Source organism: Mandrillus leucophaeus, unplaced genomic scaffold (assembly GCF_000951045.1).
Source record: "Mandrillus leucophaeus isolate KB7577 unplaced genomic scaffold, Mleu.le_1.0 Scaffold306, whole genome shotgun sequence".
NCBI classification, from domain to species: Eukaryota; Metazoa; Chordata; class Mammalia; order Primates; family Cercopithecidae; genus Mandrillus; species Mandrillus leucophaeus.
In genome coordinates this window covers 706,721-723,276 of record NW_012103210.1, presented here as the reverse complement: position 1 = coordinate 723,276, position 16,556 = coordinate 706,721, and the positions used below count along the sequence as shown (strand labels likewise).

Sequence of the window (16,556 nt, the reverse complement as noted above, 5' to 3'; positions counted from 1 at the left end):
ACCTGGCTAATTTTTGTATTTTTAGTAGAGACAGGGTTTCACAATGTTGGCCAGGCTGGTCTCAAACTCCTGACCTCGTGCTCCACCTGCCTTGGCCTCCCAAAGTGCTGGGATTACAGGCGTGAGCACCACGCCTGGTCAAAACTTTTTTTTTTTTTTTTTTTTAAGTCAGCCAGGCATGGTGGCACATGCCTGTAGTCCCAGCTACTCAAAAAAAATTTAGCTCGTCATGGTGGTGCGCCTGTAATCCCAGTTACCTGGGAGCCTGAGGCAACAGAATTGCTTGAACCTGGGAGACAGAGGTCCCACCAGGGCGGGAGGACTGCTTGTGCGCAGGAATCTGAGGTGGCAGTGAGTTATGATAATGCCACTGACTCCAGCCTGGGTGACAAAGTAAGACCCATCTCTTAAAAAAAAAAAAGGGGTAATAATACTTCCATGGCACGCTTATTTAGAGAACTTAATGAAATACTGTACAGAAGTACCTAGCTCAGGGACTGATACATGATAGATACTCAGGAGACGTGATTTTCCCCTGCCGTGGATGGGGAACAATAAAGCAGAGTATCACTTTATATGATTATATTATGTGGCCAGGGAAGCTCTCTTTACCAAGGTGACAGAAGGGAGTGCGAAAGGCACACAGCCGAGTACAGCGTGTTCCCAGTTAAGAAAAGAGCAGCTGCGAAGACCCTTAGGCACGAGTGCTTGGTTTGTTTGAGGAACAACAAGGATGTCAGTGTGACTACAGCACACTGGGTTGAAGGACAGCAGGAGGACCTGAGGTCAGAGAGCTTGGGAGTGGGATGGAGGTGGGGTTAGATCTAATGGAGGGCACTGTAGGACACTGTTAAAACTTTGGCCTCTACTCTAAGTGATAAGAGCAATCATCAGAAGGTTCTGAACTAAGAAATGACACGATTTTACTGATATTTTAAAAACAGACTGAAGAGTAGAAGGGGAAAGGAACCAGAGCAACCAGTCAGAAGGCATTTCAGCGAACTGAACCGGGGTGCAGGGGGAAGAGAGAATTGTACCTGTACGTGTTTTGAAGGTAAAGAAGACATTAACTGCCAGTGGATTAGATATGGAAGTGTGAGAAAGAAGTGCCAAGAATAACCCCAAGCATTTTGACATGAGCAGCCCAAAAATCAAAGCTGCCATTTACCAAGATGGGAAAGGGTAAAGGAAGACCAGGATGGTGGGTAGCGGGTGGGGCAGGATTCAGGAGTTTGGATTTGGACATGTCAGATTTGACATACCTGTTTCACAGTCCCTGAAGTGGAGACCTACCTTAGTCTCACTGAGCCGCAACTGCCGCCTAGGTAGCCTGTGGATCATTACGTTCTCACTGAGCCGCAACTGCTGCCTCGGTAGCCTGTGGATCATTACGTTCTCACTGAGCCGCAACTGCCGCCTAGGTAGCCTGTGGATCACTACGTTCTCACTGAGCCGCAACTGCCGCCTAGGTAGCCTGTGGATCACTACATAGGCTGAGGGCTGGTGTGCTGGCTGTGTGCTCTCCTCGAGCCAGAACACATACGTGGTATCTGACACTAGAGCTAGGAGAGCTGATGTAGATGGGGCGTGGGAAGAGTCTGAAGCTGGTTAGTACTCTTCTACTCGGCACCTGTCCCACACTAAAAGACAGCTTCAATAGCCAACTCCCAAAAGCATCCTCTGGAATCAAGACCACCTTGTGATTACAAAAGAAGAGTATGAGGATCCTCCGGCCCAAGCCACATCATCCAGCCTCTCTTCTAACTGAACATCTCCCACACGTACAAAACAACTTGTTAGCTGTCCGCAGCCTCACGTACTACAAATCCCCATTATCTGCCCATTCTGAGACTAGAACAGCAGAATTTCACTCTAAGTTTTTGTTGGAAAGGCATAAAATAAGTATTCCTCTTGGGAAAGAAGGGTTCTCTGATTCCCAAGATATAGTAGCCATTAAATGCATCCAAAGAGTATGAGTTTTTGATATATCAATGTCCAGAACCCTAATCTACTTACAGCAATTTAACCAAAGGGAATATATGCTCAAATTCTGCTACAAGAAACTGATTCACTGTTTATAACTGTAAAAAAATTGGGAACATTCTCTTGATTCAATAAAGCAAAGATGGGTTAAAGAAATCTTGGAATATAAAAGAATTCTGGGTAACTATAAAAAATGATTCCATATAAGAAGATACTAAAAACATGAGGAAAAAAAGCAGATTACAAATAGTATATACAGCTGGGCATGTTAGCTCACACCTATAATCCTAGCACTCTGGGAGGCTGAGGCAGGTAAATCGCTTGAGCTCAGGAGTTAGAGACCAGCCTGGCAACATGGCGAAACCCCATCTCTATTCAAAAATACAAATATTAGCTAGGTATGGAGGTGGGTGCCTGCAGTCCTAGCTATGCGGGAGGCTGAGGTAGGAGGACTGCTTGAGCCTGGGAGGCGGAGGTTGCAGCGAGCTGAGATTGTGCCACCACACTCCAGCCTGGGCAACAGAGTGAGACCCTATCTAAAAAAACAAAAAGAAAGAAAAACAAATAGTATATATTAATATTAATATAACCTCCAGTTTTACTGAAAAGAGTGTGTGTGTGTGTATACTAGAAATTAAATATGATTATATATGATCAGCAAAATAACAGTGCTCTTACTTCTGGGTAGAAAGAAGGATTACGGATAATTTTTCTTCTTTTTATTTGCGTGTGTTTTCCAAATTTCCTACGGTGAACAAATACTCTTTTATACTAAAAACAGTTTGTTTGTTTGTTTGTTTGTTTGTTTTTAGAGACAGGCTTCTCATGTTGCCTGGGATGGTCTCAAACTCCTGGGCTCAAGCGATCCTCCCGTCTCCGCCTCTCAAAGTGCTGGGATGAAAGGTGTGAGCCACTGCAACAGGCCAAGACTTTATATTCTATATAAAGCCTCTCATATTTGTGGTTCATGTTTGGAACTTTTACTTTTTTTTTTTTTTTAACATCTCCCTATGTCCCTAGTATATACTTCATCTAGGTCAAAAGACTTTCTCCTGAGAAGACATTTGCGGAACCTCCCTGAAGGCCTGTCCCTCAAGGGACGTGATGCTCACTGCTCTGCAGAGAAGTCAGTCATAGGGTCTTCCTGCCTCCACACAGCACTTCGCTCCCGAGCTCGGTGGCTACTATGTCCCTAGCCTGTTATTACACGTGGGAAAGGTGAGGCCGACTGGACTGCCCTACTCTTTACCTGGCTGAAAACCCAACTGTTAAGCAGAGACTAAGAGCTCCACAGTCCCCATCAGCAACAGGGAATCGGCTTTGTTTTCTATAAACAGACAGGCAAGAAAAACATTCAGGTTAAAACACAGTCCTCAGAGGAAGGAAAATAGAAACCAGGCAGCGGGGAATGCTTCATATTCCTACAAGTTTTTTTTCTAAGTGAACACATGGTGTCTGCTTCTCTCTAGTCACCTATTTATCACTCTCCTCCTTAGAGAAGGGAAAAAGCCCTGGCTGTTTTCCTAGTGCAGAGTTTTGTGGTGGGGTGGGGGGGGGGAGGAAGGGGGGAGAAAGGAGGGTGCTTTGAGCATGATGCAAACCATTTGGAGCTGAGTGAGAGCACTGCCAACACAAGCTGCACTATTTAAACAAGTGAGGAAATGATCGTATATACAACATGCCAGCGAGCACACACACACACCAAAGGAAGTCGAGAGGGCTTTTTTTTTTCAGGACACAGAGCTGGATGTCAGCGGCTAAAAGGTCGATATTTTCCCTTAACACCCTTCTCAATGACTTAATCATGTTCCATTTGCACAGAAAACTTCCCAAGAATAAAAAAGTCTGGAGAATTAAGAGGAGGGGCAAATGGGGAGGGATGTTTGGCCTGGGGCTGACCTTATCCGAGGTTTTCTCCACGTAGCAGGGGTCCTGAGGGGCAGCCAGCAAGGGGACAAAGCCCGAGAGAAGCCGATCCTCTTCCAGGATAAGAAGGGTGAGGTCATCATCCGGGTCCTTGTACAGTGGCACCTCAGACTGATTCACTGCAGTCAGTATGTTACAGAAATCAGCCAGCGTCGACCACACATCCACAGCAACACTGTGAGAAACAAGGTAAGAAAAGAGCAGCTCTAAAGAGGAGCCAGTAAAAAAAAAGAATTCTCAGTACTTGCGAGCAGGGAAGTACTTGCAGCAAATGTTGTCTAGGCTGGCATCTGCCAGGAAATCATACCCCAAATGGGAGGAAACAAAACTGTGCCCAAGGCAGCAATCTAAGGTATGTGTATGTGAAGCTACACAAAGTGGAAATTGATTAGGGGGAGTTTGTAATCCTCACCAGAGAGGAAAAAGAATTTAGAGAATCAGTTGCCTAATGCAGGGCCCTGTCATCTTTCCAGACAGTGTGCCTGAGACGCTCACTCAAACACTCTAGACAGCCAGTGCCTGAGGCTGCTCCCAGAATTCCCCACCGCTGTCCAGCCAAGTATATGCCATACTGAGCACCAGCCTCTCCTCCCCTAGCCACAGCCATGGCGGGTCTAGTCACAATACAGCAAGAGTCATGCAGGTTTTCCTCCTACAATGCTTTAGAAATCTCTTCCCTACACATAGGCAGGCAATCAGGCAATCAATCAATCAATCAATCAATCAATCAAACAAAAACCTCATTCCTGGCCCATCAAGATCCTCACAGGAAGGTAAAGCCTCTTACACACTTCATTAGCGCTGTCTCAGCCATTCCATGCCTCTCTTTTCTCTCATGTGTGGAAGGTTAGATACAGGGTGACCAACCATTCTGGTTTGTGTGGGACTGTCCCGGTTTTAGCACTGAACATCCCCAGAAACCCCCCAGTCCTGGGCAAACTGGGACGGCTGGCTTAACTGTGTATCACCAGGTCCTGGTTGAACCTGAGAAGAAACCTTGAAACTGCGAAGTCTGGCTCTCCCTAATTAAAATTTCAGGGTAGAATTATAAAAAAAGAGGTTCACTTCTCTGTCACCATCACTTGTCAAAAATCGACTGTGGGCCAGAGTCCTGCTTTGGTGGGTGTTGAGGATCCATAAGGCTTTTTTTTTTTTTTTGCCTACCCAGGGATACTCCAAATTGTGGTAAAGACATAAGGCCAGCCAAGGCTACAGACGTGGCTTTCTTCTCCAGGGAAGCACCTAACTAGGAGTCTGGAACAGATAGTGTCCTATGGATGCTGAGTTTTACTCTAAAAGAAGAGCGATCCATAGGAGAATTACAAAGACAAGCTTCACAATTAGATTCACGAGCTAGAGTGGCAAGAGGCAATATGTAAAAAGAGCTGTACGAATCATCCTGGGCTGGGTGTGGTGGGCCACGCCTGTAATCCCAGTACTTTGGGAACATGGGAAGGGAGGATCACTTGAGGCCAGGAGTTCAAGACCAGACTGGGCAACACAGTGAGACCCTCTCACTAAAAAGAACCAAGAAGAATCATCCTGGAATCTCCCCAGTGGAGTTCCTGCCTATGAGTCCTGCTAGGGAGGGGTCTCAGATCTAAGCAACTTGTTTCTCTTGGAGACTAAGAATCTTCGGGGGATGGCAGAAAAGAAAGCATTCGAGGCACATGCCACTGAAGGTGACAGTGGGGAAGAAAGTGGAGCAGAGGGGTGGGAACTCCCTGACTGGCTCCAGGTGGAAGGAGGCTGCACTGGTTTATTTACTGTAATCATTGCACTAGGAAAAGGCAATGAAATGAAACATCTTGTTTTCAAGAGTGTCCTGGGAACCAGGCAGAACACAGCCCCATTAATCACACAACGGCACATAATCAACACACGTGTACTGCAGAAGTAACTCGCTTCACAGGCTTTACCCAGGAAAAAGAACATGTTTGGGAAGAATCACCGGAGGGACGAGTTTTCGAAAGCCTCTCTCAGCGCAGACACCGACAACCAGACTCATTCACAAAGCTCCATCTTTTGGCTCAGCCGGGTTTGGCTGTCAGAAATGTTTAAATATGGAAAAAAATAAACAGTTGCAACACGTTTCTGTGCAGAGATCTGCCTGAGCTCCTTTGTGATGTAATGGGAAACGCGGCATTCAGGCTACCAGCTGTAGAATAAACAGAACTTCGAGGGTTAAAAGGAACTGAACTTTCCACGACCCCATCTGCAGAGAAGAAAATAATAAGAGGAATGATGCACTGCCCCACAGCCCTGATAGTTTATCCTCCGGTCCCGGCTGCAGAGACAAGCACCGGATGTGATAGGCCTGCTCAGGGCCGCCTCCGAGGTTAGTGCTGCCCATGGGAGACGCACAGGGAGGCTCTTCCAGTTCCCCGCTTCCTCCCCCAGTGCCCTGCTGGCCACTTGAGCCCACTGCCTGAGTCTGATCCCACAGCACTGGTGAGCTTTGGCCAACAGGCACTGCTCGGCTGCAGAGCAGCAATTTGGAAAATAAACAGGAAAGACGACAGTGAGAAGGAAGAAGGTGAAAAGTCTCCCAGCTGAATTTTTGGCTTGGGGGCCCTGGTTGGTGCTGTGCAGGTCAAGGCTGCTGCAGGACATAGCTGGGGGTTGGGGGTGGTGTGGGCAGCAGCATCCCCAGTCAGAGAGAGGCGGCTGAAAATTACCCACGGCTGCCACAGTGGGAGGCCCCACATCCCTCTCTCATCCTCCCACCCCTACCATCTTGGATCCAAGATGAAGAAATATGTGGTACCATGTGGTTCTCATTACCATGCTCTCCTGTCCCCTGAGGCTCAGATAAACCAAACCTGACTCCTCCCAGAGACTGTTGGCCACCACTAGGGACCCCTGCCCACATATGCCTTTTTGCCCATTACCACCCACCTTGTACCAAAACCTTAAGACTCACTGCAAAAATAAGGTGGCTGAGAATCCCTACCTCAATGTTGATTTGTAAGACAGCAGCTGATGCCAAAAGACGTAGGGAGTGCCCAGAGTTCCCAACTCAGAAATATAAATAAAAGTGGTCCAAGAGCCAAGCTAGACTGTGCAGAACCCAGGAAATACACAAAGTCTTCAATGAGAGGTCATTTCTGCTCTGGTTAATTCCGATTGGTCTTGTACTCTGGTTGTGAGTAGCTGCCTTCTTCTGCTGTTTCAGTGGGATCACCCAAACTCAGTTCACATTCATGTCATCAGTTATCTCCTTTCATCAAACACCACAGACGTGAACACAACTGCCCAGAGACCCACGGGCTACACAGTGACTCTCTACAGGAGTGCGGGAGTGTCAGGAAACTCAAAGGAAGAGGTGCTTTGGAAAACCAGGTGAGATGTCTGAACTCAAAAGTTAAGATATTTGTAAAAGGATGAGGTAATTCCTGGAAGCTGGGCAACATCACCTCAGCTTACCCCAATCAGGCCTCTGGGCTGGGAGGTCAGTTCTGTGGGTGAACATAGGATTTCCTGTCTGTAGAAGGAGAAAAGTTTAACGTTTTCCTGCTTTAATTCCTCATCCCGACCAGGAGCACCTTCTAACCTTCACCCGACAACAGTCCTTCGACCCTATGGATTCAAGGTTGGCCTGGGCCAAGGAGCCAACAGTCAAATTCGGGTGGGGTGAGGATCTGTAAAGAGCTGCCACTCTTTTGGAAATGCTTGGGAAATAACTTCCCAAAAGGTTTCCCAAATAATCTCAAACAACTTTTGATTCTAAATGGACCCTCTAGAGTGCTGTGGGCTCAGGCAGGTCCTTCTGGTTTGTTCTGGTTCAATGTACATTTTGGGGAAATTCCCAGAGCCCACAATATCCCACTAAAGTTAGGGCGGATTCTTCCCCAAACAGACACAAAGCAGCCAGAGAATATGAAACTGGGTCCAATGAGCCTGTTTATGGCTCCCAGAATGATGGCCAGGGAGTCTCTCAGCAGCTGTGATGTGATTAGTGAGCAGGGATCAGCAGTTGCAAGGTGACCCACTGGCCCAACCCCACAGAACACACCACACACCAGGACAGCAGACCCCTGGCTGGAGTCTGAAAGCCAGATCCTAGTTTGGGACAAACCAGCAGTGACTAGTTACAAGTACGCACTCAGAACCAAGGCTCACTTGCTTCCCTACAGACATGCATTCACTTAGTCCACCAGGAAAGGAAAAAAATAAGAGTTAATTTACTTTTTATTGCCTCAGAATTCCAAGGTTTAATGTATCTGTCAGTTTGAGTGCAGTGCAGCTGCTGGCCGATACAATGCAGCCCAGGCCAGCCCAGGTGACTGGGGAAACACATTTCACAGAAACAAACCAACACACACTCCTGGCTGGTTGTTTGGGGGATATGGACTCGGGGAATCAGATTAACCCTTCAGGCTGAGGTGAGTTCTGCAAATAGCCATAGAAAGGTAGCTGAAGTCCAGGCAACTGAGAAGCCCTGCTCTCAGACGGGCCATGGGTTTCTGTGTTCCTAAAATGTGGCTTTTCTCACAGGAGAGGTTATCCAACTGCAGCATCCCCTGACAGATTAAGGAATGCCAGGTGAGACACGTTAACTACAGTAATCTACCTTCTTGCCCAGAGCTCAGAAAGGGACTCTGCCAGCTTCACAGGGAAGGGGTCAGGCAGGACTTTTTCTGAAAGCTCCACTGGGGCAGGACTGAGAGGAGGAGAGAGTCTGAAAAGAGCGGAGCACGAACGCCTGACCAAGACTCAGTCCATCTTTCTGGCAAGTCTAAGGAGGACGAAGCACTCATACCCTCCTTCATATTTTACTGGGGGAACAAGCTGACTGGTGATTAATATCAAGTACAATGACCCCACGTTACAAGCCTGCTGGGGCCTGTGGAGGTGGCCATTTCCTGTGTAATACCAGCTTGTTTAAACACTAGCACTCAAACTCCACAGCTGCAGAACAAACCCGGAAAGAGCTGAGTGAGAAGAAGCCGTGCATTGTGTTTCAGAGCGATGGAAGATCAGAGAAGCAGCACAGATGGGAAACAAGTTGGGTCTTCTGGTTCCTGGAGTGAGGAGATCTGGAAATACAGCCAAGATGGCACCGAAGCTAGGCACGAGGAAGCCGAAAGAGAGGACACCCATGTGGTACAGACACAAAGAAGCCAACAAAGAGGACACCCATGTGGCACAGACACAAAGACAGACCAACAGCTGTCACAAGAGAACCATACCTAAGACATGCAATATCTGCTTTTTCAAACTGTTTCCCTGTGGGCCATTACATCCTGGCCTACAACTCTCCACAGAGGGGTCAGAGGCTAACATGAGACCACTGTTGCCGTGGAGAACTTCTCACTCCACTGGAGAAAACTGCGGGAAGTCAGCAGCTAACAGCAGAAACGGACTTGAATCCAGTAAGTCTGGCAGAGTTATAAGAATAATACCTGGGCTTGAAATGGCTCAGCACGCCTCCTGGAAAGTCAAGATGTCATGCCAACTCTGTCTGCAGTGGGCTAAGGATTTGATTCTGGTACCTCGGTGCTACGTAGCTCAATAGGCCCAGGGTTGGGATGGAGATGGAGAGAATTCTATGCAGCTCCTGGAGATTTCTAGCAACAATGTGTCATCTAGATGCCACATGATACAAAGAAGAGACAAAGGTATCAAAGGTCACCATTCCAGGAGTTAAGATATGAGCAGCAAGATACCATCCTCTAAGAATAAGATGTTTACTGGGTGACCGACCACTACAGAGTGTAAGACTTAGGTGAAGATAATCCCTTCTATCTTTCTCGTTTATACCAACAAGTCAACTTGGGCCTTTGGGAGAGTACTCACCCTAAATCAATTTTTCCCAAAAGGGCAAGTCAAATTCTGAAGCTTAGTCATCCTGCCCTACTGCAAGAATATAAACCTCTCCACGTTCTAAGCAGGGCAGCTGGAACCCTATGACCAGCAATAGGTCACAGTAACCTCATTCCAGGATTTCTCAAGTATCAGAGCACCTCTACCATCCACTGCCCCCAACATGTATGGGGTCGGTGCCTTATTTTATTTCAGTTCTCCAAAGCTACACTCGTATGTACGGCCTCTGTCGTATCACTGTGGTGTGTTAAACCCATCAGCACTGTATGTTTGGGAAAGAGCAGCCCCTAGGGGATCTTGACATCTCCACGGCATGAGGGGAGCCCTCGGTGGCCTCCCTGGTGCGGATTCTCACGGTTCCTGCCTCTCCAAACTTTTAGCTGTAACCACTCCAACACGTCTTCTTAGCTTAGCACATACTGGACCCAAATAACCTCAGCCCAGAGCTGGAAAGTACTCTCCCTGGGGTCAGCTGCTGTACCCTGCTGGGGTCAGACTGGAGCCTTAGGCCAACACCCCTTCCTCTCACAAGGAGTCCTATGGGAGGCATGGGGAGGGGACAGGGGCTCCTGCCGTGGGAGAGATCACGTGTGCCCCACTCAGCATTTGGAGGAAGAGGAACCCCCTGGTGCCAGGCTGCAGTGCTAACGCCCCAACCCGGAGCCAGGGAGACTGGGTGGGGAGCCAGGGTAGCAAAGGGGCTTCCCACAGTCACCACCACTTCCTTCAGGGAAGTGCTGATGGACTATTACTCAGTGACCTCCTAAAATGCCCTTTTGGTAAGACGTACTAAGCGTCCTTGAAGGGGTGCCGATTAGGCTTGGGATTAGTTCTTATTTCAGAGCTGCCCGATGAAGGTGAGTGAACTAGTTGTTTTTAACTTGAGAATTTCTATCTCATCTACAGAGTCAACACACGGAAGCTCCCTGAGGAAGTCAGCTTACTGCATATGCCCTACGTCTCCCTCTTCTCCCTACGTGACAAGACCTCAGAGGGTTCCCGACGACCCTTCTCCACTGTGCTCTGTAGACTATGGAAGATGAACCATGGAAAAGCAGCAAGCACAAGAATTTCTAGAGTTTTTTTTTTTTTTAAACAGTACTCCAATCCAACAGTGTGATAAATGCATCCGAGCTACAATTAGGAAGATATATAGCATCAGAATGCGAAGGTCTGGGCAGCCTGGTGAAACGCGGGCTCTCCAGAGCCCCAGCTATGTTTCCCATTATGTAACCCTGGTCATGGGCAGACAGCCAGACTCCAAATGAAAAAGAGACTCTGGCTTGGCACTGGTTCTATTTTCCTATCCTCATTCGGGGTCAGCGCAGTGTCATACAGCTGCAGAGAAAGCTCTGGGGATTAAACCTGGGAAAGCCTCCAAGACTAGGACCTGGGTTCAAGTACCAGCTGAAAGCAATAAACCAACTGCCACAGCTGGGCTAGGTTTGGATGTTCTCAAAGTCCCCTGACTCTTTCACTTACTGAGAACTAGAGATCAGGATAAGTGAAGATTTGGCCTCGGCAGAGACTGAAATGAGGTAGGCTGTCCCACTGCCCTAGCCTTGCCAAAGGTCCTGGGATGCAAGGGGTCACTATGCTCAGGTTCATGAAGCCTGTAGCTCTACTACTCTCTAGCACGACTTTGCTTGTGCTCACTTGCCGAAGTAGGGGCGCAGCTGCCTCTCCCTTCTCACCAGAGGCTTGGTGTGGAAGGGAACACAAACTCTGCTAGCAGATGGGGCAAGTAGATGAGCCCTCCAAACACAGCAGTCTGTTCTAAATACACCGACTTTCACAGTGGCCCCAGACCGCTCTCCACATCCTGCTATAATCCTCTATCCCAACAAACTCCTGGGATTACGAAGCCATTCTGTTACAATCCCTAACGGGTACAAATGGGAAATCAACTTGCTTCCATACGTGCTAGCTCTAGCACACAGATCTAATAAGTGCCACAGTGAGGGAAGGCCCCCATGCCCAGCAATCCTGCCCTCCTCACTCTGCAGTGCCAGCAATACTCTCATCACCACCCTAAGTGTTTCACATGTGCCTGCTACTGTGGACTTGACTGGAAGGAAGAGGAGAGAACCAAGGAAACTAACGATGAAGCCCGGAATTCCCCTCAGAGAGGGGAAGATGCTGTGCAATGATTCTCTAACTGCATAAGGAAAGAAGGTAACAATTAAAGACAGGGAGGGAACGAAGGAAGAGAGATGAAAGAAGGGTCCCACGTGTCAGAGGGACCATTTGCAAGTGGGGTTTCTGGAGGAAAAGCAAAGGGGACTTCCTCTTTGTAGGAAAAACAGGCTCTCTGGTCACCTTATCTTAGGATCAGAGAAATGTATCTTTGCAAAGAAGAAACGCAGGCAAAGACCAATGAAAGCATGCCAAGAAAGGGCACTAAACAGCAGCCATTTCCTTCCTGCTCCCTCGAGAGCATTTCCAAACCCTTCAAAACGAAGAGCAGCAAGAAGGACTTTACAAGCGTCGGGGGGTCACAGTTTCGGCATCTACAGAACCACTGGGGTGTGTTATTCTCTATGACCTTAAAAGAAAAGCCTCTTCAATCTATAAGGTCGGTGGGCACAAGATAAAGTTTGAAACCCACAGAAGCACCATACCCTTGCCAATCTCTCAGAGTATTTACTCAGTGAGTATTAGGAAGCTACATGAGAATATGGGAAACAAAAGAAGGAAGGTGCAATTCTGATTCCATTTTCCAGTCCTCTGATCTGAAGGCTCTGAGGTGGGACTACCCTCCGTGGTAGTCAGGCCAGGTTTGCTCTGTTGAACAGGGGCACCAGTCCTTAAATAGCCATGCCTTGGGGTCAGGCCCCAGGATAGCAAAGCCTCTCTTTCATGCTTAAACTTGCATTCCAGAGATAACCAGCTGCTGATCCTAACTGCAGAGAGAGAAAGAGAGCACAGGAGGAGACGCTTTTCTCTATTACACTGATCTCTCCAGCCCAGTCTGGCTTCACGAGAGAGCAAGTGGTAGCCACAGCTACAGTAATGTATTTGCTGGGCAATTAAATTCAATATACTATTTGGTCAGATTTGCTCTCCTCGTGAAGAAGTCTGAGAAGACTAAGCAAATATGACTCAAATGTCCCAACCCCCTCTGCCTCTCTGTAGCCCAGAATGTGAAGCCCAGCCGGGGATGGCTGTAGCTTGGACCACGTGCCTGCCTGTAGATTGAGCCCTTGCCCAAAGATGGGCAGCAGCTCAGAGCCGGCAACGAGCCATTTGCTGCAGCATCCAAAGAGAAAACAGACTCAGCATCTCAAGCAAATGAGACCCAGCACTTCCTGTGTGAGCTTTCCATTTCCTCAGCCAAACAAAAGCCAAAAAGGAGTGAGAGAGGGAGGAGGGATGAAGGGAGACATGCTGCGTGAGAGAGCTAGCAGACCTGTGGCCCGGGATCTGGGTAAACAGGGGCTGTGTGAATCCTATCTAAGCGACCGGTGGTTGTGAGGTGAGGTGACCCAGGGAAGGCCCAGGCTCCAGGGACAGATGGTCTGCCTCCCTACCCTGAGAGTAAGGAAGGGACACTCAGTGACCCTTGTGCATGCTCAGAAGCAGTGGCTTAGATACTTGGAGAACTGAGTCCTTTCTTGGCATTTTCTTCCCAAAACTGCCAACTGCCTAGTCCTCATTAGAGATTAATAGCCTGAAAAGTTTGAGGCTGTAGATGTTAACTCTTTGGGGATCACTGCTGAGATACAGCTGTCCCCTAGCCAGCAGATCCATCAGTTCCTTTCTGTGGCCCCAGCTGCACAGCTTGGAGCTATAAGGCTTCAGCCTGGAGTGCATTTTGGAAACCTAGGAGGGCCCACAGATAGGATACAGAGAACTGTCCGATGCTGTGAGTGCCGACCACACAGTGACAGAGCTAGAGGTGGGAAGGGCATGGGGAGACTGAGATTAATAACAGTCCAGAGGTGCATCCTGAGGCAAGGACAGGGAAAAAACTGAGAAAGAAAGGAGGAAGAATCAGACTACACAGTCTACACAGAAACTGTTGCCCAGAAATCTCTGCTTTACCTTCCCTCTGGAGGTCACCCATGAGTCTAGGAGACTCACATAGCTGGTCCCCAGGTCAGACAAGCTCCCCTCCCTACTCCCCAAAAGTGCCCTCCACAGTAGCCAGGGTCTCCATAATCTATCCTCCAGCATTACTTCTCTCCAGAGAAGAACACTGGAGATGCTTGTTCTGAAACACACATAAATGCATAACACAGAGCATGAAGGAGCTTTGGTACAAAGCACCAGCCGAAGACCACACTCAGAGAATGCGGCATAGGGGAAGAAAAGGAAGAGGGAAACGAGAAATGGCTGGGGTGAAACGGAGAAAAACAGAGACACCAAGGAAGAGTAGAGATAAGAAAGAGAGGCCCAGCACTGTGGCAGGCCGAGGCAGACTGCTTTAGTCCAGGAGATCAAGGCCAGCTTGGGCAACATGGCAAAGCCCCATTTCTATTTTAAAAATACAAAAAATTAGCCAGGTGTGGTGGTGCACGCCTGTAGTCCCAGCTACTTGACAGACTGAGGTGGGAGAATCACCTGAGCCCAGGAGGTCGAGGCTGCAGCAAGCTGTGATTGTGCCAATGCACTCCAGCCTGGGTGACAGAGCGAGACCCTGGGAAAGGAAGGTAGAAAGGCAGGAAGGGAGGGAAGAAGGAAAAAGAAAGAAAGAAGAAAGAAGGGAGGGAGGGAGGGAAAAATTAAAGTGAGCAGGAGGGAGAGATGAACAGTCAACAGGGCTGAACAGAGATGGAGCCTACACACACGTACATGAAGATACAATTGTACAAACATGAACACACATAGTGACACTAACACAAAGAAGAATGTGACACATGGAACATGGACAGAGATTGAAGTCAGCAAGCTTTTTCTGTAATGAGCTGGATTGCAAATATCCTAGGCCGTGTGAACCACACAGCCTGTGGCAACTACTCAACTCTGCTCTGTAATGTGAAATCAGCCATAGACACAGTGTAAACAAATAAGCATGGTTATATTCCAATCAACTTTATGGACACTAAAATCTGACTTTTATACAATTTTCATGAGTCATGAAATGGTACTCGTTTGATTTTTTGTTTAACCATATAAAAATGTAAACCATTATTAGCTTGTGGGCCATGGTATGCTGATCCCTGATACAGGCACGCGCGCACACACACACACACACACACACACACACACACAGCAGAGGCAGACAAAAGCAGAGGCAAGGAGAAACGCAGAGGCAGGCAGGCAGAGACAGGTGAGGACGGACAGACAGACAGACAGGGAGGTAGGTAAAAGGCAAGGCAGGCAGACACAAGACGACCCACATACACAGAAATCGCCCCTCTAACAGAGAGATCCAGACCGGCACACAGAGACATAGTTACACACAAACATGGACATGAACACAGACATTCAGGAACATATACTCACAGACACAGACACAGACATGAATGGGACCAAGGCAGACTCAGACTGACATGGACTCAGAATCAGAAAGACACAGGTTGGACATGCTGGCTCATGCCTGTAATCCCAGCACTTTTAGAGGCAGAGGCGGGTGGATCACTGGAGGGCAGGAGTTTTGAGACCAGCCTGACCAACATGGTGAAACCCCATCTCTACTAAACCCAAAGAAATTAGCCAGACCTGGTGGCTCACACCTATAAGCCCAGCTACTCGGGAGGCTGAGGTGGGAGAATTGCTTGAACCCAGGAGGCGGAGGTTGCAGTGGGCCGAGATCATGCCACTGCACTCGAACCTGGGCAACAGAGTAAGACTCTGTCTGGGAAAGGAAAAAAAAAAAAAAAAGAAAAAAAAGGCCAGACGCGGTGGCTTACACCTGCAATCCCAGCACTTTGGGAGGCCAAGGTGGGTGGATCACCTGAGGTCAGGAGTTTCAGACCAGCCTGGCCAACATGGTCAAATCTTATCTCTACTAAAAACACAAAATTAGCTGGGTATGGTGGTACATGCCTGTAGTCCCAGCTACTTGGGAGGCTGAGGCAGGAGAATTGCTTAAACATGGGAGGCCAAGGTTGCAGTAAGCTGAGGTCACGCCATTATACTCCAGCCTGGGCAACAAGAGCAAAACTCCGTCTCAAAAATAAAAAACGCTGGGCATAGTGGTTCACGCCTATAATCCCAGCACTTTGGGAGGCCGAGGTGAGTGGATCGCCGAGGTCAGGAGCTTGAGACCAGCCTGGCCAATGTGGTGAAACCCCGTCTCTATTAAAAACACAAAAACTAGCGGGGCATGGTGGCAGATGCCTGTAATCCCAGGGACACGGGAGGCTGAGGTAGGAGAATAGCTTGAACCCAGGAAACAGAGGTCGCAGTGAGCCAAGATTGTGCCACTGCACTCCAGCCTGGGCGACAGAGCGGGACTCCATCTCAAAAAAAAAAAACACACAGCTATAGATGCGGACACAGAGACATGGAAACACAGAAAGAGACCTCCATGGGGACACATGAACCCCATACAGAGACATATATACTCAAGGATATACAGACACAAACAGGTATAGACACAAATACAGACACAGATATGGACATCCCACATGAACACATACGGATAACACACGTGGCCACAGTTGGATGGATGCACATGGACACGTATACACAGACAGACATGGATAGGCACACCGAAAGACCCCCAGACAGGCCCCCAGAGGCAGACACACAGAACTTTGCACTCAGACACAGACACTAAGACACACACAGACTTACAGACACACAGACAAATGGACCTAGACAAGCACAGAGTCGGACACAACCCAGACACAGATATAGACAAAGATAAAAGA

General features: G+C 48.3%; 1 protein-coding gene across 1 annotated transcript in view; it reads right to left on the bottom strand.

Annotated features, from left to right (window-relative positions):
- Positions 1–16,556, bottom strand: part of SMG6 (SMG6 nonsense mediated mRNA decay factor) — a 247,894-nt gene that overhangs the window by 114,252 nt on the left and 117,086 nt on the right. Inside the window, 1 exon segment of the mRNA XM_011987266.1 lies at positions 3,883–4,084. Within this exon segment, the coding sequence (XP_011842656.1) occupies positions 3,883–4,084 (202 nt within the window).